Source organism: Podarcis pityusensis (genome assembly GCF_964106645.2).
Source record: "Podarcis pityusensis genome assembly, chromosome: 3".
Lineage (NCBI taxonomy): Eukaryota > Metazoa > Chordata > Lepidosauria > Squamata > Lacertidae > Podarcis > Podarcis pityusensis.
In genome coordinates this window covers 64,685,149-64,712,120 of record NC_138026.1, presented here as the reverse complement: position 1 = coordinate 64,712,120, position 26,972 = coordinate 64,685,149, and the positions used below count along the sequence as shown (strand labels likewise).

Genomic DNA, 26,972 nt, shown 5'->3' with positions numbered 1-26,972 from the left:
TGGCTGAGGTGGGATACTCTCTGCCGCTGGGTCAAAAGTGACCTGGCAGCAGAGCTGCTGCCGCTGGGTGCAAGATGTGCAGTCCTCCAGGGTTTCAGAAATGAGTCTCACCCACCGCTATCTGGAGACACCAGGAATTGAAACTGGGATATTTTGAATGTAAAGCATATGCTCTATCCACTGAGTTAGAACCCTTCCCAGCCCATCATTGCTGAGTGATCACTCAACCTTTGCACAGTAGCTTGGACTCAATGCATACAGTCCCTACCATTGCACCACCCAGAAGGAGAAAACAGGTGAAAGGATGATGTGCTTGCCCTCTCCATGACCAAACCTGTGGGAGACTGGCTTAGTGGCACAGCATCTGCCTTGCATGCAGGTGCCTGGTTCAATCCCTGGCATCTTCAGGTAGGGCTAGGAGGGTCCCCTGCCTGAAATCTGGAGAGCTGCTGCCAGTGTAGGCAATACTGGGCTATATGGACAAATGGTCTGACTTTGTATAAGGCAGTTTCCTATGTTGCTCTCCATGCTGTACCACCCAGACAGAAAGCAACTGCTTCTGCTTTCTTGCAGGCAGCATCAAAGGTCCAATCCTCCTGCCTCTGGCACCCGGAGAGGTGAGCAAGACAGAGGAAGCAGGAGCAACCTCTGTCATTCCCTGTTTGCAAGCTTCCCTGTCTTCCTCAGAAGTGGCAGAATTCCAACCAGAAAGCCTAGCAGAATCTCTCATACCCTCCTTTCCAGCTTCAGGGCAGAGCAAGGACGGCAAGACAGCTGCTGCTACAGGAACATCCAGCCTTTCCTTCCCTGGGCAGCAGAAATTGGGCCAGGGATGGCTGCTGCTGCCTCTCTTTGCTTGCATGGCCCCTTTCTTTGGGGTGTGCAGCAGAAACATTGGTCTAGGGAGGGAGCCGCTGGCATATAACAGCATACCCAGCAGCAGAGAGCAGGAGAGTGAGGCCGCTCTGTCTTGTACCACAGAGGAGAGTGAGAGAAAGAATGGGTAGCTGCTTGTCTTTTATCTCCAAATAGTACCATGGGGCCAGTTCTCAATGTGCAGTCTCCAAAGAAGGCAAGACAATAAGAGGAACTCGCTCTTTCCTGCTCCCTCCAGAAGCAACTGAGTTCTGCTCTTTTCTAGTCTCAATGACAGGGCATGGGAAGAAATCTAGAGGTATTTATTTACCTCATTCTCACCAGCTGCTACTGACACTCTTCAGCATGCTTTTCCAATCACATAGTCAAGTTCATGTGTTGTTGAGTCCTCTTGTGCGTGGCGACAGCAGTGATGGAGACAGGGGTGGCCCAAGACATTTTGGCACCTGAGGCGAACCTCAGTTGTTTTCCCTTCCCGCTAGGGAAGAAGGGGTGAATGAAGATCTACACCAGGAACAAGAGTAGGGAATGAAGTTCTACGCCAGGATCTGCTGCCCCTGTGGATTCTGCAGCCTGAAGCAGTTGCCTCCCTTTGCCTCATGGGTGGACCAGCTCTGGGTCTGGGATGGTGTAAGCTGCAGTCTTAGCATCGGTGTGTGGGCCCATGACTTATTTCTATATACCAAAGGGGGGGGGGGAGCAGGCTGTTCCACTTTAGAATGGCAATACAGTGGTACCTCACATTAAGTACTTAATTCATTCCGGAGGGCCGTCCTTAACCTGAAACTGTTCTTAACCTGAAGCACCACTTCAGCTAATGGGGCCTTCTGCTGCCGCCGCGCTGCCGGAACATGATTTCTGTTCTCATCCTGAAGTAAAGTTCTTTACCCGAGGTAATATTTCTGGGTTAGCGGAGTCTGTAACCCGAAGCGTATGTAACCTGAAGTGTATGTAACTCCAGGTACTACTGTACTGTCCCACCCCAGCACTAGATTCGATGCCCATTATTTCTATTTCAGGGAACAGCACATCCAGCACAGAAAAGCAGGGGTTACTTCCCCTCTCTTTACCAGCTTTGAGGTATGCTCAACCCTTTATTCGCCCTCTCTGACTCACCTGCCCACCTTCCTGGCCCCTTTCCCTCTCCTGTAATTCTCTCCAACTCCCTGCCTACCAGCTCCTTCACTCTCCCTTTGCCCAAACAGGCCTTCTCGGAGTAGCAAAGCCAGCGGCGGTTAAGGGGGCGGGGCGGGGTCACGACTGACCTTTTTACCAACGGCCACTTTTTACCAACGTGACAGAATTTATGCGGGGCCAAGAGCGCCCAGACTTCGCAGGGAGGGAGCGGGGGTTCCTCCGTTCTCCCCCCCCCCCGGGGAGTTTTTCCAAGTGCCGCTGCCTTCGCTCTCTGAGAAATTATTTCCTCTTCCCTTGCCTCTGCCTTTTAAAAAGAAACATAATGGCTGCACGTGACGCAGAACAGCCTAGTTTCCCCTCGCGCTCCCGTTTGGTTGGGTGTAGCGGCCGTTGAGGCCCTTCGGGTTTGGCTTCCCTCCCGCCTCCCTTCACGCAGAAAGGCTGGAGGAGAGTCGGGTAAGCCCGGCGGCGCTTCCTTGTGGTGATTATGGACGTGGATGCTTTTATCTTTCTCTCTCTCTTGACGTGTAAAGGAAATGCTCGTGGGAGAGGCGGAGACGGTGTCTTGCCTAGGTTTAAGAAAGGGAATGGCAAGGGTCAGGAAACGCCTGTGTCGAAAGAAGAGGGGCAAGAAGCAGCAAGCAGTGGCGTCCTTTGCAATCCTCAGCTTCCCCCCAACGTCTTTCCCCTCAGCCCGGCACCCTCCCAGCGCCGCTTTCTCTCGTTTCTTTTGCCAACCCTGGAGTCACAGTGCCCCCTGACGGTTTCTGCTGAAAAGTGCAGCACTGGCTCCTTAAACCAGTGTCCCTTCACCTTCCTTAAAGGCTTCTTATTGAAATACAGTATATTATGCGTTCCCCATACCCACCCATCCATAGCAGGGATGCTTCTTTGCTGGAAGCCCGCCATACGTGAATCATTCCATGCATAGGCGTTGGAACAAATACACTTCCCGTTCTTCACACACAGCAGTGCATACACAACTTCCTACATCAGATTGTATGGTAAGGCATTTAACTTCAAGGTCCACTTCTACACATAGCAGCCTACTGCTCCAGGAAAAGATACAGCGAACTCCTTCCTCAATAGGAGTTCATCAAGAGGCTCTCTTGTGTGTCCCAATTTTGCACCTGAGTGGAGTGAGACTGGGCTCAAGTTTTGGAAGCTGCTGCCTAGGGTGATGCTCTTGCTGTGCTAGGTGACCACTATCCTTTTTGGGGAGGCCTACAGCTTGGTTGTTTCTTAATGTCAGTTTGTATTTTTTTTTATCTGCTGGCTGGCATTCTGCTGCTTGTTTCCTTTTTGATGATATTTTTTTTAAAGCATCTGTATTATTGCGAAATTGTGTATGCAGTTTTTCTACTGACCATCTTGAACTTTTAAGGTGAATTAGAAGTACATTTTGAAATAATTTGGAAACCTTGACATAATTTAAAACAGTTCACAGAAACTTGTTTGCCTCCTTCCTTGTTGTTTGTTCTTTCTTTCATAGGCTCTTACTCCTTTTAGGTGCAGCTGCACTTTGCTGAAGTTGCAATTTTTTTCTTTAGTGTTGTTGGTTGACCCAAACTAGTTAAAAAGAATAATTGGGACTCTGGTAGGATAAAAATAGACGAGAAAAATGCTATGCATTAGACACTACTTCCACTTCAGCATCTTTAACAATGTATGCCTAGTCTCCAAGGCCTTTGTTTTATCTACTTTGTTTTATCAATGCATTCCATTTCAGTAATGGTGGTAATACTTCAGTGCATCCTAATGGCTTGGGGTTCTTTTGTGTGCATTAAAAAAATTATGGATGACCCAAATGCAGACATCTGGTCCAAGCTGGCAAAAGCAGGAGCAAATCCCATGCGTGCATGCCTACTCAGAAATAAACTTCACTCAGGTGAGATATTCTAGATTACAAAGCTGTGTGCATAGTTATCTGCGTTTGCTTCCCAATGTGGTGTAGTGGTTAAAAGCAGTGGACTCGTAATCTTGTGAACCGGGTTCGCTTCCCTGCTTCTCCACATGCAGCTGCTGGGTGACCTTGGGCCAGTCACACTTCTCTGAAGTCTCTCAGTCTCACTCACCTCACAGAGTGTTTGTTGTGGGGGAGGAAGGGAAAGGAGATGGTTAGCCGCTTTGAGACTCCTTAAGGGGAGTGAAAGGTGGGATATCAAGTCCAAATTCTTCCTCCTCCACCTCCTCCTCTTCTTCTTCTTCCCTTATGGTCAATACTGTTACAGAGTGCTGCTTATCTATTGAATAAACTAAAAATATGTCTTACTTATTTAAAATAAGTTGTATGGAAACTTGTTAAGGAAAGCAAACATTTTTATCAGAGGTGGCTTCCAGATGGATGGTTTCTGTTGCCATCCCAGCCATTGCTTTTCCACTGTAAGCTGCAAAAGGAATTGTAATTGATTTTCAACACTATCAAGAGAATGGTGCTTCTTCTATTTTCAACACTATCAGGAGAATGATGCTTTTTCTATTTGTCCACCCCACTATGTTCTGTCCACATCAGTGGGCATGATGTAATTGCTGTGAGTGAGACTATTTGAAGCTTAGTACGCATTCACTGTATTGTGGTGGGTGTTACTTTATGACCCCATTTCTTTCTTTATTTTAAAAATTAGAATAAAACCCTTTTCCAGCTACACTTAAAAAGTGATAAGAGCAGTACCACTGCTTTGAATCCTCCTTAGAATTGCTTGTCTGCTGCAGTCTCTATTGAACTTCAGGCCCCAGGATAGCCAAGCTCTGAATGAGCAGTAGTTGGTGTTTTCAGTTTTTCTCTATTTTCGATATGGTAGAATTTTTATTATTGCGGTTCGTTTTATGTAAGAATTTTTGATCCCAGGACAGGTTACCTCATTATTAAAAATAAACAATTCTAGCAAATTAAGAACAGATAAAAGCATTAATAAAATTAAACATATTTAAGTCATAGTAATAATAGTTGCAGTAGTGGCTAATATGCCATAAATGACCAGTCAAACAGGTATTTGCCTTTCACCAAGCATTAGCACCAGATGTTTGTCTAGGGAGGGTATTTCACAGCCAAGGTATCATCACAGAGAATGCCCTATTACATGACTCCACCACAGAAGATGTTTAGTTCCTCCATTCTGACTATACCTATCTCCTCAGTAGCATAGGAAGAGAGGGGTGGGGTGCACCAGGCATCATGGCAGTTGCTGGGCGACATGGGTGTTGCAGGGTGGCGGAGCCACTGCCTATCCCTCAAGGAGATATTGCCCAAAAAAGCTCAACAACTTTGGCCGGTCTCCTAAAAACAGCTCAACAACTTTGGGCAATCTCTTAAAAAAGCTCCGCTGCAGGGTTGCTATGCCGCAGCTTCTCCTGGTAACACTATATGCAACTGGGAGATTACAGCCACAGATAATAAACTAAGGCACAGTAGTAGGCTCATCACACGCTATCAGACAGAAGACAGTAATGCCACTATAATACTTTTCCTGTCTGGTTCTCGCCGTAGATAATGGTCACAAGCATGCCACCTGCAGTCCCTGGCTTACAATTCTGTATCTTGACTGATGGCGGGGGAAGCCCTTGTCCCTGTACCTTCCTGAAGTGACAACGCAAAGGAAAAAAATTCCCCTTGTGTCATCCCCTTTGGAGATAACCTCACCATGGTTAACTCCATGGCAGAGTCTATGCTTATGCCCAGATGGGCTCTGGACCACACCCCCACCCTAGCTGCATCCACTTCGCAACTTTATATTATCTCATAATACACAGCAATGAAGCAATGTAGAGTAAAAGGCATTCTTCACCTGAGCAAATGTTAGTTATGAAATCCCCCTAAGCTGTTTTATATTCTACTTAAACTGAAGACCTGTCAAAACTAAACTGCTCTATACTGCCCTAAAGTATCTGCAGTGTACACTTCTATAGATGACTCCACAGTATTGTCTGTGAGTAAAAATAGTAATTTAAAGGCCAGTGGTTGTAAACACTGAAAGGTGAGAAGGGAAAATATAGTAGCTTTACTCTGTAAGCCACTCAGGATGATCTTTTAAAAATACAGAGGAAAATATTGCAGTTCTACCACACGGCCGTGGGGCAACTATGAAATAGAAATCTAGATTTTCAGCAGATTTTTAATAGGCATAGTGGTGTACATTCAAGCACTGTTTACACCTATTAATGAAAATGTCATATAACCTCTATCCTAATGAATTAGATGCTTTTAAATTTCAGAAAAGTGTGTGGCATAATTTGACAACACTAATTAACACCAGTTGCATAATGGAACTCTGAAGACATATGAAAAGCGAAAGGGGTTAAAGAATGAGTGACATTCACAGGAGAATTTTCATGAGCTACATAAGGTATGATGACAGACGAACTAGTTTTATTGTCAGATAGCTAGGGGGATAGTGATGTTTGGGTTGTAAGAGATACCAACCTACAATAGCAATTTAGATAAATTACCATTGGCGTTACTTCTTAGTTACTGCATTTAACAGAAAACTTGGTATTCAGTTAAGCTTTTGCAAAACAAAACTTTTATAGCCCCAAATAATTTATTTCTCCCCCTCCGCCTTCTGTTAAAAACCATATAATGCACTCTATTATCTTATCACATTCTAGAAAATCATGACATAGATAATTACCACCCATGTATTTTTTTAAAATATAACATTCAACTCAATGAAGCGGCACAAAAAAAACCCAACATTACCTGCAAATCTATTTTTCAAATAGTACTTCTTTCAACAAGATTTGTTGTTTATTAAATCAATGCATTGCTCTAAAAAGAGCAATAACTTCTACTATGAAATTGAAAGCCCTATTTTATATTTGTCTGTGAAACTAAAATGTTTATGGCAGAAGTTGGACAGATATGTTTATGGTATTCTATTTACCAGCCATATGTTTTCTCACTCTCTGAGAGTGAGAGACTAGCCATTCAGCAGCCCCAGCAGCAACTCTTCATATATGTCTGCTGCAAAGTTCAGCTAAGGCATAAGAACAGAACAATTCTTTCCAGCACATAGTATTGATTTGATAGACCACATAGGAATATGGGGCTGCTGATACTAAGATTCACCTCCTAGCCACTGCTAATTTTCATGTGACCGTTTCCAGTTCTTAAATGCACAGCCCAGTCTTCACTGAGGTTAGTCTTCAAAGTACGTTTTCAAAAACAACCACCTGAAGCTTAAGCCTGAGCTACTGTAATGTGCTGTACATAAGGCTGCTGTTGGAGATTGTTTGGAAAAGACAAGTATTGCAAAATGCTGCTTCCCAATTATTGAGTGGCATTATTCTTTGCAATCTGCAATGGCTTCCTGTTTGCTTCTGAGACCAATTTGAAGTACTGATATTAACATACAAAGCTGTAAAAGGTTTGGGATGCAATTAGGTACTTGCAGCTTACTTAACATCTCAGTGTGTTATCTAGTTCACTATTATCATTCCACTAGCCAAGTCGTTTATTATAATTTAAATTTTAGAGTAGTGCTTTTGAATTCTTTGATGTAAGCAAGTAGGAGATGTAATGTCCTCTATAAGTAAAGTAAATTCCTCACCAGGAACAATGTGCTTTAGGCAATAATGTTGTTGATGATGATGGTTAGGTAGGGCTGCCACCCTGTGGCAAAAAATATGAATTGGAGGATTTGTTTGACATTAATTTCAGTGGTACCTCAGGTTACAAACTCTGCTAACCAAGGAGTGGTTGCTTCAGGTAAAGAACTTTGCCCCAGAATAAGAACGGAAATCACGCGCAGCGGCAGCAGGAGGCCCCATTAGTGAAAGCACGCCTCAGGTTAAGAACCATTTCAGGTTAAGAACGGACCTCTGGAACGAATTAAGTTCTTAACCCGAGGTACCACTGTATATTAAACTCTATTTCATAATAATCAGATACGATTGGATATAATCAAATAGAAAGCTGGGCAAGATAGAAAGGAAAGACATGTGAAAAGAGAAAGCCTTGAGATCACATGAATAGATACTGAGATAACTGGGCTGTTAAGCTCATGGTAAACAGCAATTAAGGGAAGTTCACATCCCTTAAGTATGGACAAAACAGCCAATCTAAAAAGGTATTGTTAGGTTCATTTACTCAGGGATACTAACAGAATTTCCTGGGCCCAGTATACTGTATGTGTATTGCCCCCCCCCCATCTCCCTCACTAATTTATTGGTCAGAACTGTTGCTTATGTAGCTATATTAACTTAACCTAACCTACCTCACAGGGCTGTTGCAAAGATAAAAGGAGGGAGGGGAAGATAATGTACACATTCTTAAGCTCCTGGGTAGAAAGGCAAAATACAAGTAGATATCACCACCTATGTAAATGAAAAATAATCATGCACAAAGCCAGAAGCCAGCCCCTCTTGTTTTAACTGCCACGTTTCATAGTCCTGATATTTACAGCAAAATAGTTAGATAATTAAACAAAATAGTTTAAATAGTTAAATATTAAATAGTTAAATAGTTAAACAAAAACTGTTTGGCAACGCTTATAAACAAGCAAAAATACTCAGTTTCACAGTCTTCACAAACCCTTTGCCTAGCCTACCTCACAGGGCTGTTGTGAAGATAAAAACAGAGAAGGGAAGGCAATGTACACAATCATGAGCTCCTGGGAGGAAATGCTACTTACAAATATACAACAAGGAGCAACATATACTCAAAGTTATGTGCAGTTTCACAACTCTCAGCAACACCCAAAGTCATAGCGATCGACGTTTCCCTTTTTTAAAGGCAAATTCCCTTATTCCGAATAGGATTCCTCGCAAGAAAAGGGAAAAGTTGACAGCTATGCCCAAGGTATCCTTGGGTAAAAGTATAATCTATAGGAATTTTAACTTGCTGTAGCTGCATGGCATTTGGTATTTGTGGATTCTTTTAGTATTTTAAGATTCATTTTATATTTTTGTTTTATGGTTACTGTTTATTAAAATATATATATAGCTAATAACGACATGAAGACCAGTAGTGGTTGTGTGGAGGGACATAGAAAATCAGGGGGAGGGGGGATTGCAATACTTTTTTTTTCAGTAGGAAGGAAGCCTCATTTGTTTAAAGTATGTTATCTTTGAGTAAAACATACCTAAGCTAGCCAAGGTAGCATACTTGGGGAGGGATGAATGAAATAATGTGGAAAGTACTTTAAAAAAACACTCTAATACACAGAGCTGACTCTACTCCTGCATCCAGCATCAGGCTAGCGCAGGGGTCAGCAAACGTTTTCAGCAGGGGGCCGGTCCACTGTCCCTCAGAACTTGTGGGGGGCCAGACTATATTTTGAAAAAATAAAAATGAACGAATTCCTATGCCCCCACAAATAAATCAGAGATGCATTTTAAATAAAAGGACACATTCTACTCATGTAAAAACACACTGACTCCCGGACCGTCCGCGGGTCGGATTTAGAAGGTGATTGGGCCGAATCCAGCCCCTGGGCCTTAGTTTGCCTACCCATGGGCTAAAAGCAACAATGAGCTTCTCTTGTTTTTTTCCTGCTGTCTTAGTATGCTGCCCTTCTGATTCCCAGGTAATCAGAGGAAGGAATGCTTGTTACCATAAAGCACCAATGCTGCAGCAAGCAAAGGCTCTAGCAGCTCAGCCAGCTGCTTGTGGCTGGAAAGCCAGACAGGATGTTTGTGACTGTTGCCATGGGAACAAAGGGGCAGTCCATTCTGTACTGAGCACCGGATGTTAGCTCAGTGTGTGTGTGTCATATGACCCGTACTGGATGTACTTGGGAGGAGTTTTCTTCTTGCTGTTGTTGAGTGCAGACATGATTCTCTGTACTGATGTAAGAGGCAGAAATAAATGATGTAAATAGTTTTCTGTCTGCTTCTTTCCCCTCCCTGGGGACACCAAAGGGGAGAGAGGAAGAACGGTGTGTTCCTCTCATACATCTGAGAAGAATCGCCGGACCTCGCCTGCTTATCAGCAGAGTGGAGACGCGGGGAGGTCGACAGGAATATCTGCCGGTGCCTACGCTGTGGCACATTCCTCTGACCCAGGCAGAATTCCAACAGTGGCAGCCTTCGGATGGTTGCGATTCATCGGACATCTGCATGAGAGGCTGGTGGATTGTCCTCCTCTGCTCCAAGGAGGAAGAGAAGCGTCTGAAAGAGGCCAGAGGCTCCACAGACAGCTGATGGAAAGAAGAGGTGTTTTCCAGAGCAACAAAGTTCAAGGTATGCTGCATTTCGGGCTAAAAGTGTGAACGCAGGAAGATTAATTCCCTGGTTCACGGAGCTGCGTTTCAAAGAAAACAAGAGCTCCGGGAGAAGAGGCCTGCAGCTTGAAGGCTGAAGCCTGCATTCCACAAATTTTTGTGGTAGATAAGATGTCTTATTGAAATGCATTGTTGCTAGGTAACGGTCCTGGAAAGTTACTGGCAAAGGGGCTGGACTCTGCGTGTAAGCCTGGGAAAGCGAAACAAAACCAGAGAATGTTTTGGCTACAAGTTTACGAGCTCTTGGAAGGGACTTTTCAATAGCAGCCTGAGTTTAGCTGCCAGGTGCAAAGAGCGTAAACAATTTGCAGTTTGCTGCGTGAGAAAGGAAAAAACAACTGTTGGATTTTACAGTTTGTTTGACAGTGTGAGAGAGGCTTGGCTTCAAGATGGATGCCAAGAAAGGGGGAGGTTTGCCTTGCCCTCCTCCCTTAACCAATGACAATTATTCATCTTGGTCTGTAAAGATGAAGGCCCTGCTGCAGAATCAGAGGCTTTTTGATGTAATTGAAAACCCCATCCCTGCAGCACCAACCAGAGGTTGGGAGTCACAGAATGTAAGGGCCAGGACTGCTATAATTCTGTGTGTCTCAGATGATCAGTTGGTGCATGTTCAGCATTTAGAAAATGCGAAAGAGGTATGGGACACGCTGCGTACAACGCATCAGAGAGATGCTGGTTCTTCAGCGTTGCTGTATTTTGAGAAATTGACCAATCTGAGACTTGCGCCTGATGGAGATGTTCAAGCGCACCTGACAGAAATGAAGTTTCTGCGTCAACAGATGGTGGAACGCAATTTCCGTCTTCAGGAGGAAGTGTTTTGCTTCATGATGATAAACAGCCTTAGCCGCACCTACAAGGTTGTTGCCAGTCAGCTTGGTTCCCTACCGGCCGCGCAGCTGACCGCGGAGAGAGTTTGTGCTGTGGTCCTGAATGAACACGACAGACTTGCTGCACTGGAAGAAAAAGACAGGGGGAGGGAAGAACAGAGTTCTAATTCCCCCACTGCTGATGCTACTGGAGAGCATGGTGTAGCATTGAGTGCTGTCCGATGCTACAATTGTGGACAGACTGGGCATCTACAGCGAAACTGTAAGAAGCCGCGCCAGTCAAGAGGAGCAAAGAGCAGCTCTACGAAGCCTCAGGCGTCAGGCAAAAGCCGTACCATGTGCCAGGTGAAACCTGCAAAGGCTATGATGGCGAAAGGAACCACGCCAGATGTTGGGAACGCATTCATAATCGACACGGTTCATACGTGCCCGCACAGAGGACTATTTTCGACGTTGAGGAAGCAAAGCTTCGCTGTGAAACAGGCCAACGGTCAAGAGTTGGAAGCAACCGGAATTGGGACTGTGTATCTTGAGAGTCTGAACTTGACTATAAGTGATGTTTACCTGGTTCCAGAACTGAGATTTAATCTGCTGAGCGTGTCGCAGATTGCAAAGAAAGGACTGAAACTGTCCTATGATGCTAAAAGCTGCAAGATCTACAAAGATGGAGAACTGTTTCTTACTGCCAAAGAGAAAGATGGACTGTATTTGTTGACTTTTGATCAAAGTGATTACATGAAATGTAATTCTTCTGTTTCTAACAAAATCTCTCTTGCAGGTGTGACCAGTGTGAGCACCAAGACCAAGAAGGTCGACAGAGCATTTCAGCGGGTGTATGCTGATGTGATTGGTCCTCTAGAACCATCTAGAGGCAGTGCAAAGTATTACCTTTTGTGTGTGGATTGTTTCACTAATTATTCTTGGGTTTATATGATGGAGAAACCGCAAGAAACTTTAGAAAAGTTTCAGGAGTTTTGTGACAAGGTTAAAAGTATGCATGATGCTAACATTGATTGTCTTTTCACAGACGAGACGCAAATTTTTCTGTTACAGAAGTTTCAGAAGTTCCTGGATGGAAAAGGGATAGACCACAAAGTTGCAGTTTCGCAAGAAGCGTGGAACAGGGGGGGTCTGTGTAAAAGTGAACAAAGAATTGCAAAAGGGGATGAATGCGCAATTGCTGAGTTCACATTTGCCACATGAATATTGGGCCGAATCGCTAGCGTCCTATCTTCATGTGTGGTTGAGAAAGGTCTCAACAGAGTTGGGATGTTCTCCTTTTGAGAAGCTGTTCAATAGAAAACCTTCTGTTGCCTACTTTAAGGTTTTCGGGTCTCATGTGAGAACAGAAGCTCCAGGTGGAGTAAAGAACGCCAGAGGCATTTTTGTGGGTTATGAAAAAGGTCTCTACAGAGTAATTTTGTCTGAATCTGGTCAGGTGATTCTCACAAGGTTTCTAGAGAGTGCTCCTGAACAGGAGAGGTTGATTGTTCACGCATTTCCCACAGAGGATTCTGATGATGATGAGTTTGATCTTATTGAGTTCAGTAGTACTGATGATGACAGCGATAGCTCAGACAGCTCAGTTGTCACAGTCATTGAGAGGAAATCTCACATAATGACTAGACCCTCAGAAGAGGAGGATGAACCATTGATTAAGCTTAGTACTGGTTCTCCAGAGAGTCCAAAGGTTGAACCAGTGAGCACAGAGGATCAGAACCTCATACGTAGGTCTGAGAGAGCAACGAAGGGTGTACCACCCAAGAGGTATTCAAAGGAGTTTGCTAACCTTGCATATGTTGCTATTGTAAACGACCAAGGACAGATTGAAGCTGTGTCTGAGTCAGAGACAAAGGCACAACAGAGAGTTGTTAACCGAGGTAATGCGAAGTCACACAACCAGAGAGGTACATTGGTTAAACCAGTGGCGGGTAGTTCCAAGGGTGGAACTGAAACAACAGGGGAATGTTATAAATATAACAACTGTTTGTTTTCTTCTCTGGATGACGCTTTGCTCGCAGCACACATTGATACTTTAGGGGGAGTATGTTACCATAAAGCACCAATGCTGCAGCAAGCAAAGGCTCTAGCAGCTCAGCCAGCTGCTTGTGGCTGGAAAGCCAGACAGGATGTTTGTGACTGTTGCCATGGGAACAAAGGGGCAGTCCATTCTGTACTGAGCACCGGATGTTAGCTCAGTGTGTGTGTGTCATATGACCCGTACTGGATGTACTTGGGAGGAGTTTTCTTCTTGCTGTTGTTGAGTGCAGACATGATTCTCTGTACTGATGTAAGAGGCAGAAATAAATGATGTAAATAGTTTTCTGTCTGCTTCTTTCCCCTCCCTGGGGACACCAAAGGGGAGAGAGGAAGAACGGTGTGTTCCTCTCATACATCTGAGAAGAATCGCCGGACCTCGCCTGCTTATCAGCAGAGTGGAGACGCGGGGAGGTCGACAGGAATATCTGCCGGTGCCTACGCTGTGGCACATTCCTCTGACCCAGGCAGAATTCCAACAATGCTAAGCAGCTTAATTTATTATGCATGCTTAGCAACAGCAGTATCTGCAGCTTTAGAATGGTGCTTCCATGATTTGTCTTTTAGTTTTATTTATAAATGTCTGATTGACTTAGCTTTCATTTTTTTAAAATAGTAAGTCAGGTCCCTGCTAGCTTGGGGCCTGCTACATGTTTATTTAATCTACACTTAAGACAGGAAGAACCAGCTGCACAAATATAAGATGAGGGACACTTGGATTGCCAGTAGTATATGTGAAAAGGATATGGGGTCTTAGCAGACCCACAAGCGTAACTTGAGTCAACAGTACGATGCTGCAGCAAAAAAAGGCTAATGCTATTCTAGGCTGCATCAGTATAGCGCCCTGATCAAGGAAATTGAATCGTTCTGTTCTGCTTTGACCACACCTTGAGTACTGTTCACAATTTAAGGAAGATACTGACAAGCTGCAGTGTGTGCCGAGGAGGGCAGCCAATGGAACATTTGAGGGAATTGGGTAAGTTTAGGCTGGTAAAGAGGAGTGAGAGGAGATAGTTGTCATATCTTCAAATATCTAAAGGGCTGTCAGATGGAAGTAGCTTGTTTTCTCCCGCTCTGGAGGGTAGGACCCAAACCAATGGTTTCAAGTTACAATAAAGGAGATTCCAGCTAAACTTTAGGAAGAACATTCTGATACTAAGAGCTGTTCAACAGTGGAACAAACTTGCGTAAGAGCTGGTGGCCTCTCCTTCCTTGGAGGTTTTTCAGCAGAGGTTGGATGGTCATCTGTATGATGTAGTTGAGATGCTTGCATTGCAGGGGGTTGGACTAGATGATCCTCAGGGTACCTTCCAACTCTACAATTCTATGATTCTACAATCCCTATACCCTGCAGTTAGCAGCACTGCCTTTAGATTCCTTTATTATTCCAGTTAGTTCTGGGATTCTAAATTGTCTCTTACCAGCTTCCAGAAATGCCTTTTGTCTTTTGTTTACCAGCTTCTTTGATGAACTGAGTCTAAATGACAAATATAAATATTACCAGTCTTATAGCAATGTGGTTGCCACTAAAAATAGCTTTCATTTGTCCTGAGCTCCAGTTCACTGCAGTAATGCCTGAAAATTAGAAAACTGAAAAATTCAATGTTTATAAACTATACTGTGCACTAAATACCCACACCACAATGTGGGGCTACAAAATGTCTGGGGCCAATGTTACTACAGACACACAGAACAGTGGTGAGAAGCATTTATTTTCCTTTCAAGGGGTGCATTCACTTGGGGAGAATTGTTAGAGGTCACATCCTGGCAGTAGACAAGAGCAAAGTCAAGTGGGGGTGCAGGACACAAAAGTGGTCAGAACAAGGGTGTCTAACCTGTGGACCTCTAGATGTTGAACTAAAAGACCTAAAATCTCTGACCATTGGTGAATCTTCCAAAGGCTGATGGGAGTTGTAGAAGAACAGCATTTGGAAGGCAACAGGTAACTTGCCTATGAGGCACGGCCTCCACTTGTCTTTTTCTGTAACCCCCTTTCCCATCAATTTCTCCCCCCATTGACACCTGCATAAAATTTGGTAAAGAGACCCTCATTTAGAACCTATAATATACAGGTGCAGTTTTCAGTGGCAATTATATCATTTTGGTAATGTTTGGTTTATTGTCTACACAAGCTTATATTTACAGAAATATCTGCTTTGAGTGGGCGGCATTTATTATTCCCACAGTGTTGCGTCTATATACAGTACTGTATGAGCTGCATGGCATCATCAAAAATGGCTGGGGGGGGGGAGCCCACTGCCCACCATGTACCATAGGTGGGGGAGGGAGACCTCCACCCCCCCTATTTTGGGGAGTGCAGCCGTTCTTTTCCCATTGACAGCTGCCACGCACCTTTGGAAACCAAAGTTAGGTTCAAAGAGAGGAATACTCCTATTCCAAGTACTGAACTGCTGTGGCAAAAAACAGATCATTCATATTGGTTGAGACATGTTAACTTATTTTGATACCGTTAATTTTTGTGTGCCACCTTGATTAGGTCTTTTTTGTATACAGTACTAGAAATTAAAGGCTGAGAAGTAGGGAGGCTGTTATATCATTGATAGTTAACACTAAGCATTGCAATACTCGTCGTATCATCAATGCAATCTTACATCAATGTGACACTGTTTGCAGGGCTCATTTATGGTTTGGGGTGGATGCCAGCCTTAAGTTTAACTAAGCATGCAGCAGCAGCAGCAGCTATCTCTGGCATGAACCACCAGCACCTGCAGATTAGTCACATATCATGAGACCAGATTGCAATTGAATCTAAATAGTAAGGTGATGCTGATACTAGGAAAGAGCCATGCCTTCTTGTGATAGATGGGGCTTCTGAAGTCCCATCTGATCAGGTAACAACTCTGAGGATAGTCTGCCTAAGAACTAGTTCTTTGGCAGGCTCCAACCTGATTCTCAAAGGCAGAAAATGCATACACTGGTAAGACTGCAATACTATGAAACTTTACTTGTGTAAACACCCTGTTCAACAATAGGGCTTACTTCCAAGTAAAGATAGTGGTTGGACTCCAAAATTATCAAGATAGTTGAAAATTAATTGTTCTAGATATTTTTAGTTCACTCCTAGCAATATTTACAAGAACATATTGGTCTTGAGTGCAGGTGTGCATAGTACTTTCTAAAGCTATGTACGGATAAACCAAAGTTATTGCCCAAATTTAACTGGATTGATTTTAATGTATGCAGCAATCGAGCATTTTACTAGCTATGTATGGATTAAATTCTTCCACAATCTTTTCCTGTTATAAAACTGTTATTTCATTAATTACACTGTAGACGCTTATAACCCATCCTATTAAAATATTCAAGAGTTACCAAATTAAATCTCAATTTAGTCTAAAATTCTAACAGTAATCAAGCCAATGCACCCAGAATCTGATAAGCAGGTTATGAAAATAATGACTATCCACTGTGTGTTTCAAGCACCTGGTAAATCAGAGGCAGGTTGTGTCTGAAGGTGGTCATCTTCTGAAAATGCTGAGGTCATCTCAACCATCTTTCCTGTGTGATAAATCAAACAACATGACTGCTATAAACCATTATTTAAAGAATTGAGAGCCAGCTATACCCCTACATAGGCAATGACCCAATTCACATGTAACAGGAAGCCAAACCATCCCTTAGCGTGAACAAGCTAATGTGTGGGTTTCCAGAATGAACACGTGCTATATTCCTTCCCTGTTCTTGGTGCTTCCATTCTACCAGGATGTAAATCATGATTTAGCTTAGCATTACAATAAAACCCAGTCTTGTGGTCTGTCACACTCAACAAACCACAAGCTGCAAAAAAGCCCCCCCCCCCCCGGGTTAGTGCTTGTGGTTCGTCAGGGCGGGAGGAAGAAAATCAAAAGTGTGGGTTTGCACATAACTAAGACAAACCATGGCTTAGCCTGGGTCACATGATAGTAGCAGGGCCAGGGGTGAAACACATTAGACAGAGTCTGCTCTGTGAACCTGCACATTTGCGCTGAGTCATGGTTTGGCTTAGCATTACATGCAATCTGGGCCATAATCACTAAGGAGGGGACACAAACAGAAGGTGGGAAATTATAGGATTTACTCAGGCAGAGGCAGCAGTCCTTTAACTTTTATACATCAAAGCACATTATCATTCTGTTCTTCATGGAATAATAATTTTTTATCTTCCAATTCATATAACACAGAAGAAGTCCTGAAGTGTGCGTAACATTATAGTATAAAGCATGGAGCCATGCATGGTGGGAAAGAGACTTCTCTGACCATCAGGTTTCTCTTTATTGCTAGAAGACACGACAGCTTCTTACAGAAGCTTCTGGCACGTAATCACCAGCAAAATCAATGAAAGTGAAAATCAGATAGATTTTCAAAGTACAAATTAAACACATCTAAGATGATAAATATAGGAAAATCCTGAAGGAGCATTTGCATTTCTTCTAACAGTAAGAAATACCCTCAAGCATGGACTGCATCAAGAGGGAAAATGATTACATGAAACAAAAACTAGGTTTGTTTTGTTTCAGGAGAGATTTGAATAGTTTATTTTGCCCATTCAGAGCCCTTCAGCATAATGACACATTCATATACACATATGAACAGTATTTTCTGAAACATTAATGTATAGTACATTTTCCTTTTAAAATAACAGCTGCACAGGTTTTTTTTTTTATTTACAAAAATATCCCATACTTAATTTTAATGTTTGTAATGACATACTTTAGGATCAAGTACATAAAGTAAAATAACTATGCAGTCTAACATTTCCATTTGTAATGGTATGGATTGGAGTTCATACAAAACTATATTGGTAGACAGATGAATTTGCAACCCTATCCTAAGATGCATTTCCCATTTTCATCTTCAGAACACATAGTGGGGCTCCGCAAGACTGAAATTAACAAGTGGAAGTGAGGAATAAATTAAAAACAAAAAAGACACAATGCACAGAGACTAAGATACATATAAGCTAGAAGTTCTATATCAAGCATGCTTACCCAATGAGTAATGTGAGAAACATTTATTGATGTTCATCCCCCTGAACTCCCACCCCACCCCTGCAATGATGCTTGCATAATGAAACAGTAGCATAACCAGAAGCCGCTCCTCCTAGGTCTAACCATTATGAATAGTGGTGTATGAGTTTAAAGTAAAATGAGTACAATTTATTTACAAATTTTGAAAGGGTTGTTAACACTTAACAGTTTCCCTATTTTGTATTAGCCAATATCAAATAGCAGCTCCATGGATGATGCCATGATTTCATCAAAAAATCAAAACTTGTTCATATTTTTAAAAAATGTAGTGGTCAAGAAGAAACAAACTGCAGTCGCTTGAAGTTTAGAAAGATCAATTTCCTAAGTGCTTTATCAAAAAATGTTAATACTTATTTAGTTGCATCTTTGATTTCTATAATCAAAACTATATCTCAAATTAGTTTTAAAATTAAAAACTACACTCATTGGTGAACTTGAAACAAACATGATTTATATAGGAAACATGTATAGTAGTAGCCATGCACTTTTCTTGGTTTGATTCTCAATGCATGTTAAACAATGTTAAAAATTCAGATAATTCACGTATACTGGACATTTAGCTTTGTTTACCGCCCACCACCCCCAACTATAAAATTCATTCAAACAGGATCTTTATTTATTTCTTTTGGCAGTAATGTCACTAACATTCACAGGGGGAAAGAATTCACAATACTTCACAGATAAATATCTAGACTGTGGGAGCAAGTGCAGCTGAGAATTTGTACAGTAAACAAAGGCAAACAATGAGCATTTTCAATCATTGGGCACACCACAACTACACTACAAGTGCAGTCATATTCTTATCTGTATGCATCAGAGCACTAACAAATAGGATGGTTCACCAACCACAGGAATATGCACTTTAAAAAACATTCTGAGGACAAGTAACAATCAATGAGTATAAAATATATGCAGAAACCAGAACTTCAAAATACAAAAGGAAAGCTTTAATTGACAAAAATACATGGAATCCACTTTTAATTTTTGGAAATTTTAAAAGGCTGAAGAAAATACCTGAAAATCTAGAATTTTATATATACTCATGAAAAAGAAGAGTTATGATAAATGTCCATCAACAAGCTGCAGCTATTTCAAACAGTTTTACAACTGAGGTTTGTGTGTGTGTATATACTTACTTCTTGTAGCAGTTCTTTTTAGATTAAACTATAGGTTTATTTTAAGCTAGTAACTCTAGAGTATTTCTAATTAATCAAGATGGGTTAATTTGTTACTGTTATCTCGATATGAGATGAATTTATTTCTTATTATAAGCTTAATTGTATGCATAATATATATACATTAAGTTCTTTGACAAACTTAACATAAGGTTTTTTTAAAATTAAAAGATAGAGCATATATTTTAATTTGGTAACAAACTATATTCTTATAGCATAATGTATAAATATCGCTGTGGCTGCAATCCAGCCATGGTTACCTGTGCTTAACTCTCACTCATATCCATAGAACCAAAGCACATACTATTTGTGAACAAGATTGCAGTTTTGTGTAATTATTAAACAAATCTGAAAGTGTTTCAGTAATTTAGAAATAAATAAAATATTCAGAGAAATTGTCTACCGTTCTTATGAATCTTCCAAATCTAGCACTGGAACTCTAGCACCTGTGACAACTTGCCTGTTTACTTCAAATGAGGAAGCAGGTCCCTGTATGCAGTCTTTATTCTCACAGATCCTCTTCCTTTATAGGCATGGAGGTCCCTGCCCATAAAAGAATTTGTCCATGCAAAGGGTGCAAAGCTGTTTGTGTACAGAAAGAACTTTCCAAACTATTTTATGTACAGATAAGTGAATTCAAGACTCAGATGTACGTGAAAGGATTTAAGTACTCAAGGTTGCATTACTTAAGGTGCAGGGAAAAGAAATTCAAGTTTACGGTTCAGATTAGATCAGTGCTATAGAAAGCAAAAAGAAAACATCACTGCATCAAAAATCACCTTTGGCTATAGCTTTCTAATGTAGCATTTGTCAGATGAGGGACGCCTTGAGCAAAAATGTGTAACAAAACCATACAAGTGCAGATGGAAATCAGCTGACTAACTTTATACCTACTGTACTATAATGTAATGAATGTTGATGGTGTCACACTTTCAGACTTGCTTGGAATACACACAATTATTTACATGAAGTAACATTCAGAAGTTACAATTTGGCAGTTTTCTTCCTAAAGAAACATGTCTTTAGTTTAATTATAATTAAACACAGTAACATTACATGAAAGACAAGTAGCAGCAGTTTGTTTGCATTTTAATAATATATAAAAAAAGTTTAGGCTGAGTTTAGATGCTCATTCCTCTGTAGCACTGGCAGCAAATTAACCCAGCTAATGTGGCATGAGCCCTGACCCAGCATCAGCAGCTTGATAATTGTACAAATGGTAATTGGAGAAGGAGCCTTGCTTGGGCAGAGTCTCTTCTTTATTTTTGTAGTTCCTAAGTGCAGCAGCTTCCTCTAGTCACATTCACAAGTAGGTCTTTTACTCTGAAGGAAAACTGTACTCCCCTTTTAAAAAGGTTCTATGAGTGCTTGGTGTGGACTCCATGCTTTGATATACTAAAATATCAACTTTTACTAAGTCCAAGAGCAATCTAGAAATCAAGAGAATGTACATGTGTGTCTGTGAAATTATGGTCAATAGCCAATAGGTATCTACAACAGTTTGCCAAAATGCACTTCATTACCTATTGCTGGTAATGTTTCTGAAGGATTATTTTGGCTTTTCCAGGATATAACTTGAAGTGTGTATTGGGGGGGGGGGCTAAATTGAAATATGCACATTTCATGAGGTTTTTTTTATCTTGCCACAAAACATGTTTCCACATCTTGCCAATTTTTAGATAGAGGCTCGAAAGTGGCAAGTCTTCCCGTGCCTCTGAAAGTACAGCAGCTGCACAATCCTCTTCAGTTTCCCCCTCCACAGTACCTTTTTAAAAGTTTCTTGCAACAGCCACTATTAACTGCTGCTTCAGCACCATTAAAAATTACTTCTGTAGAACAGAAAGGGAAACCAAACTTTTGGGAACTTATGTAACTAGAAGGAAACAAATCTTATGGGGAAAATTCTCCTAGCCAAACCTGTATAGCAACATGATATCACTAATTTCTAAGAAGAAATCAAGTTAAATTAAAAAATCATATTCCAGTAGTAATGTTTTGGTGTACTGAACAGCATCAAACTGGCATGAAAAAGATGGGAGACCCTTTCAGCGAACTTCATCCCCCACCTCTATTCCCTTTTTCAAGTCAAAATTCAAACCCTGAGAAAATTCAGCACAACACTACAAAAAACTTCCAGTAGCAGTTTAACTAGAAACTATGGGAGGCCTAAAAAATAAAATAAAATAATGAACATGTGTTTACCATGGCCAACAGCAGCTCTACACTACTGTCTCCCAGTATCTAAAAGTTATCTGTACACAGCCTTATTTGATAGTTTGATCAAACAATCAAATTCAAATTCCAGCCAAGAGAATAATGGGATTTTCCCCAACAGCATGCCAAACAAACTCTATACAAAGTAAATTTTCCTATTCGTACAACTTATCTTGCTGCAGTGAGATTGACAGACATTACTGAATTGCCCAAACTAGACAAACAGCCCAACGATTTGCTACTATTTAATTTCTGCATTTTTTTTAAAAAAGCAAATTATTTTATTTATGGTATAAAATGTGAGAACACATACACATTATAATAGATACCATTGCTAATCTTTGTGCTAGTATGAACTTCCTTATTCTTCATTTCCTGTTGGGTGTCAAAAATTTGCTGCTCAGAAAGCTACAGATCTTGCCTCAAATAATTCAGCTTCACAAGGAGTGTACCACTTTGGGGATTTTCTGCAAAGGAATGTGGATAGTAGTAAATCTTCATTTACTATAGAGTTCTCTTGCTCTGGGCATTTTCTATAGTGGGCAAAAGTAATTATTCACTATAATTTTAATTTGTATGGAAACACAGACTTCCCCCTTTTAAAAAAAATAAACCAATGTTATGTTAGGTTCATTATTACGTTTTGTGCTTCTGACTCCAATTACAAAATACATATTTGACACAATCCATATGAAGATTAGCCGTGAGAAATCAGTAAGGTATGTATCTCCACTTGAAATCAGTGGGGTTTAAAAGTGCTTATCTAAGGCTGGATCATGCCATTTATACACAAGACAGAATTTAACATTAAAAAAATGAAATTTCTAATGCACAGAGAAGTTATCATAACGAACAGTTACTACTGTTTACGTTTGAATGTCCACATCACTTAACAATTTTTTATTATTTGATTTATTGATTTTTCTCAGTGTTTTCACATATAGCTAAATGCAAATAAAGTAATTTGTTTAAAACAGAAAATCTGTTTCCAGGCAGCAGAATGAAAAAGTGAATAACTAGTCCCTAAACAAGTTGTTTTAGTTTTGACTCAAATATTTGCTATAGAGGATTGGCTGCTGCCCAAAATCACTTCTGTAAGCTTAGACTTAGAGCACTGTGTGGTTATGGAAAGAACTGAATCTGCTTCTCATATGGACAATTGAATATCATGGCACTCTACCCAAAGCTGCACTGCAGGGAGACAAAAAGCTGGTATAAGTACAGTACTAAAACAAACCATCCAGCAGCCCCAATCTGAAACACAGATTCAAACATTCTTGCAGATTGTAGAGTTTCCCACCCCAAGTGACCTTTGGTTGCAACCAACATGCTGCAGCGATTTAGTTGAATCAAATTTGAAGGATTATAACCTTATCTTAATCACATTTACTTAGAGGCAAGTCTATATATAGCAAAACACACTATGCAGGACCAGCCAGTAACTTTTTCAACCTGGAGTGCACATTACATTTAGGGAACGAACTGGGAACACAATTTTTAAATGCCAATGCTGAACCCACACTAAGGAATTTTGTTTTGGCTCAAACTGCAGTCTATGTTCACAATGTTAGAAGTTAAAGACAACCCATTCAACATGTGCACAGCACCACCAAGTTTAGGAAAATAAAACCCAAAACCTCTGGCACTTTCTTACAGACAGAGCCTCAACTAGTTCAGGCTGCTTGCAAATTATCACAAATTCATACAATTTCCAGCTTCCAACATGACTAAGATTATTATTTATGCATTTTCATAAATATTTTTTTAAAATAAATTCATATATTCTTATTACACTATGGCTTTGGTGCAACCTTCATTAGCTAAAATATACTGCTTCAATTTGGCACATCTTAAATCCCTCCTTTCATACAAATCAAAGTAGGAATCTACCAGTTGCTAAAGTGGTAAAATATTCATATATTAAATGCCAAGTTTTGGAAACAATCCATTCTGACTTTAATGTCACTCGGCAATTCATACAGTGAACTTAAGAACACTTACATGGAGGAAAAGTCAATTCAAATCAACGGTACTTGCTCCCAAGTAAATGTGCTTGAAATTCTGGAGACAGCTTCTTTGCTACTTTTTTTTTTAACTTGCTAACAGGTTCTTTGAACTGTATTAGGAAAAACAAACCCAAGAACCGTTTTAATCTAATGCAAATAATAAAAATGATTGCTATTAGCCATCAAGTTGTATCCCAGAGTTCAACACCGCTTGAACTAAGGACTATTTCACCTGGTAGTTAAGTCTGATTGGGCATATAAGCTAGCTACGTATCTGATAGATCCTGTTTAAGTGCCTGCACTAATACATTCTCTTAAACACACAAAAGAAGATGTACAGCATGAATTAAACTCAAAACCAATTACAAATACTTTATAAATTGACTAACTGTATTTTCAGGAAAATAAAAAAGGTAGGGTTGACTGAAAGATGACATTTTTTTCCTCATTGTGGTAGACTTTTTTTTTTTTTTTACTTTTTACACTACATAGCCATAACACAAATGAAAACTTTCAGCATGATGTGCAGTTGAATCACTTTTTTTTACAATGCAAAAAAACTTATCTTGCTTTGCACTTGACATGGGCTGTGTTCAGATGTCATGCTAAGTCACAGTTTGTTGTGATGGGAATGAGCTGCAGCAAGCCTCACGTGTCACCTTTTTTCTTCTGGTGTGGCTGCGAGAAGTTCTGAAGCTTTTGCTTTGTTTTGGATTAACTATATCGTGTCAGGTCCAAACCTTAAACCATGGTTAAGTGTAACAATGGTTTATCAAAACAGGCCAGCTTTATAATCTATGGTTTGAAAGTATGTTTCAAATAAACCATACTGAAAATTAACCACATTATGTCAGGTTCAGATAAAATCGACAAGCTACGGTTAATCAAAAGCTTCCAATGACCTCCTTGTAGCTACAACAAAGAAAGTGTGTGTGTGTGTGTGTGTGTGCGTGCAAGAGCCCAAATGCTTGCTGCTTTTCATTTCTGTCACAATATGCTATGGTTTATAATGACATCCAAACACAGCCACAGTATGGTGATGCAAATACAAGAATACTAGATCAGGGGTCCAAGAAGATACTATGTGCATGTTAACTATGTATAGATTCAGAATGGAGCTCGCATACTTCTTTTGTCAGATCAGAAAATTGGTGGCATCAAGTCATTTCTAGTAACAGCTATAATGACGTGCTCTAAGGAGGGAAGGTATAGATCAGCTACTAGTAGTCCCCTAAGATGAACAACCTTATTCTAGCTCTTGGACCCCTGATTTATTGCAGCCTCCTACAGGAGGATGAAACACTGGCAGCAACAACAATAGCACAAAAACTTTTGGCATATGAAATATTAACACAGGATAGATCCTGCATTGCCCCTGCTCATCTGATACCAAAGTTTCCTTTTTGTCCATGTGTTCTCTTGTTGACTGTTCCCAAGCTCCTAGTCAGCCCACAGGTAAAGACAACACACACACTGTGTGGGTGCCAGTTTTAAATATAATGACCCTCAGTTAAAGCTGCATGACTGAGGTAAAACAGTGTGTGATTTGTGCTAGGAAAGATCAGTATCCATTGGCTGACACCCTTGCACTTCCGCTGGTCCTGCAGAAGTTAACGAAAAGGAGATTTTTCTTCAAGGTAAAGTTATATAGATGCATTTGAAAATGCGTTGTCAGAACTGGTACCATTTCTTATCTTTGCATTTCAACATCATCTAAAAATGAAAGAGAGGAACACAACATAGTTACGCATATGGTATGGTACACTGTACAGTTCACTTTTGAAGTTGGTGTAAGGAGGGAATTCTAAGAATAGAGAACTGCCTATTAAGTAAAGAAGATGAATAACTAAATGATTAAGGAGATCAGAGGTACATGAACAAGTGGATAAAAGTTGTGCATGAATAAGCCTTCTTGCCATCTGCCTGTGACAATATAAAGTTTAGTTCCCATACTGCTGGATTCTGGTGTGAAAGCAGAACGACCCTAAAGTATTTTGCTGCCTGAGGTGAATCACAAGATTAAGGCTGGGTAATATATAATACTATCCAAAACCAGTTTGAAGTCCATTATCATGATAACGTTTTTCTAATTTTTGACCTGGGAATTTATTGTGAATCATGATGTATGTGTGTGTATGCTATGCAAAAATCACAATATGGGAAAAACCATGAAGCCAGCCAGGGCCTCTACATAGCTCCATCCTTATTTCAGACATTGTTATATATTGGTATATTGTGACGTTTAGCTAGTGATATATGGTTGAAAACCAGCTATCGCCTAGTGATACAAGATGGCACCAACTTCCCCCATTCCTGGCAATTTAACCTAAGAATTCAATCTTACTTAAAAGCTGGTCATTGCCAGTGTCTTCTACTGCACCTGGAGAGCAGGAGATTAGCTTATGGGACACAAGGCAGGCCAAGTGGCACACACAGCTCTGTCCTTCCACACCTTGTTGCTGCTCCCTGCCTGTCAGCATCTCTCACCTGTGGCTGCCACCTCACTTTGTCTAGTGAAAGGGTCACTCACCCAGTGTATGAGAGAAAGAGCTAAATGTCTTTCTTTTTTAAAAATATGCTTTTTATTAGTTTTCTTAACACACACACACAAATTAACAAAAATGATAAAATAACAAAAAAAATTCCATCCTTCCATAAATCCACATGTTCTTACAAAATAACTTATGCCACCATGTTCTTAATTCACAGTTCCTTATCTTCCCCAATAGACTTCCTTCTTCCTCAGGTCTGTCTTATTTGTTTAATAAACTGCTTCTTTAATCATTTGGCCATTTTTTCAGTTATCTGAATACTATACTTATAATCCATATTGTGGTTTGTGAAAATTAATCAAAGCATGTCCAGGTTTTAACTTGAGGGCACTGTTGTTGGTTTTTTAAAAACATTCTTTCTAAATTTCCCACTCCTTTTTGAACTTTGGGTTTAGCTGTCTCCTAATTGTCTCCGTCATTTTTGCCAGTTCGAGATATTCAAATAATTTATCCTGCCATTCCTCTTTTGTTGGTACTAATTCTCCTTTCCAATTTCTGGCAATTAATATTCTTGCTGCTGTTGTGGAATATAAGAATATTCTCTTTTTTACATTTGGAATATCTGAATCTAAAATGCCTAAGAGGAAGGCTTCTGGTTTCTTTATGAAAGTTTGCTTAAACATTTTTTTTTCAATTCCTCATTTATAATATTCCCCAAAATCTTAATTTTTTTGGAACCCCACCACATATGAAACAGTGTCCCTTCTGCCTGTTTACACCTCCAGCATGTATTAGATCTTGTTTTATACATTTTGGATAGTTTTCTGGGAGTTATGTACCACCTGTAAAACATTTTCAAAAGATTTTCCTTTAGTGTATAACAGGCTGTAAATCTCCATTCTTTATTCCATAATCTTTCCCATGCCCATAGTTGGGAACCATGTTGACACTTTACTTAC

General features: G+C 40.7%; 2 protein-coding genes and 1 long non-coding RNA gene across 10 annotated transcripts in view; 1 reads left to right on the top strand and 2 right to left on the bottom strand.

The window, feature by feature from the left end:
• The first annotated feature begins 1,543 nt into the window (after positions 1–1,543).
• LOC308473251 overlaps positions 1,544–26,972 on the top strand; it is a 34,765-nt gene continuing 9,336 nt past the window's right edge. The window contains exons 1-3 of one of the 3 annotated variants that reach the window (XR_013983990.1): positions 1,544–1,956; positions 3,743–3,901; positions 6,226–6,356. This is a non-coding gene — a long non-coding RNA (uncharacterized lncRNA). Of the gene's footprint in view, positions 1,957–2,333; positions 2,470–3,742; positions 3,902–6,225; positions 6,357–26,972 lie in introns of those variants that run through there. The other 2 variants (XR_013983991.1, XR_013983992.1) reach the window with 2 other exon arrangements.
• On the bottom strand, positions 2,321–21,976 carry LOC308473245 (uncharacterized protein; the record flags this gene model as incomplete). Its single annotated transcript, XM_080998601.1, has 5 exons — positions 21,845–21,976; positions 16,544–16,618; positions 14,521–14,576; positions 8,226–8,288; positions 2,321–2,582 (listed from the first exon to the last, which is right to left on the bottom strand). The coding sequence occupies exons 2-5, from the start codon at positions 16,580–16,582 to the stop codon at positions 2,321–2,323; spliced, it is 420 nt and encodes a 139-aa protein (XP_080854727.1). The 5' UTR covers positions 16,583–16,618; positions 21,845–21,976.
• Positions 17,602–26,972, bottom strand: part of STXBP5 (syntaxin binding protein 5) — a 117,463-nt gene continuing 108,092 nt past the window's right edge. For 5 of the 6 annotated variants that reach the window (XM_080998554.1, XM_080998555.1, XM_080998556.1 and 2 more), the window contains one exon: positions 17,602–25,234. In XM_080998554.1, the coding sequence (XP_080854680.1) occupies positions 25,193–25,234 (42 nt within the window). In that variant the 3' untranslated portion in view covers positions 17,602–25,192. The remainder of the gene's footprint in view (positions 25,235–26,972) is intronic. The other variant, XR_013983974.1, reaches the window with a different exon arrangement.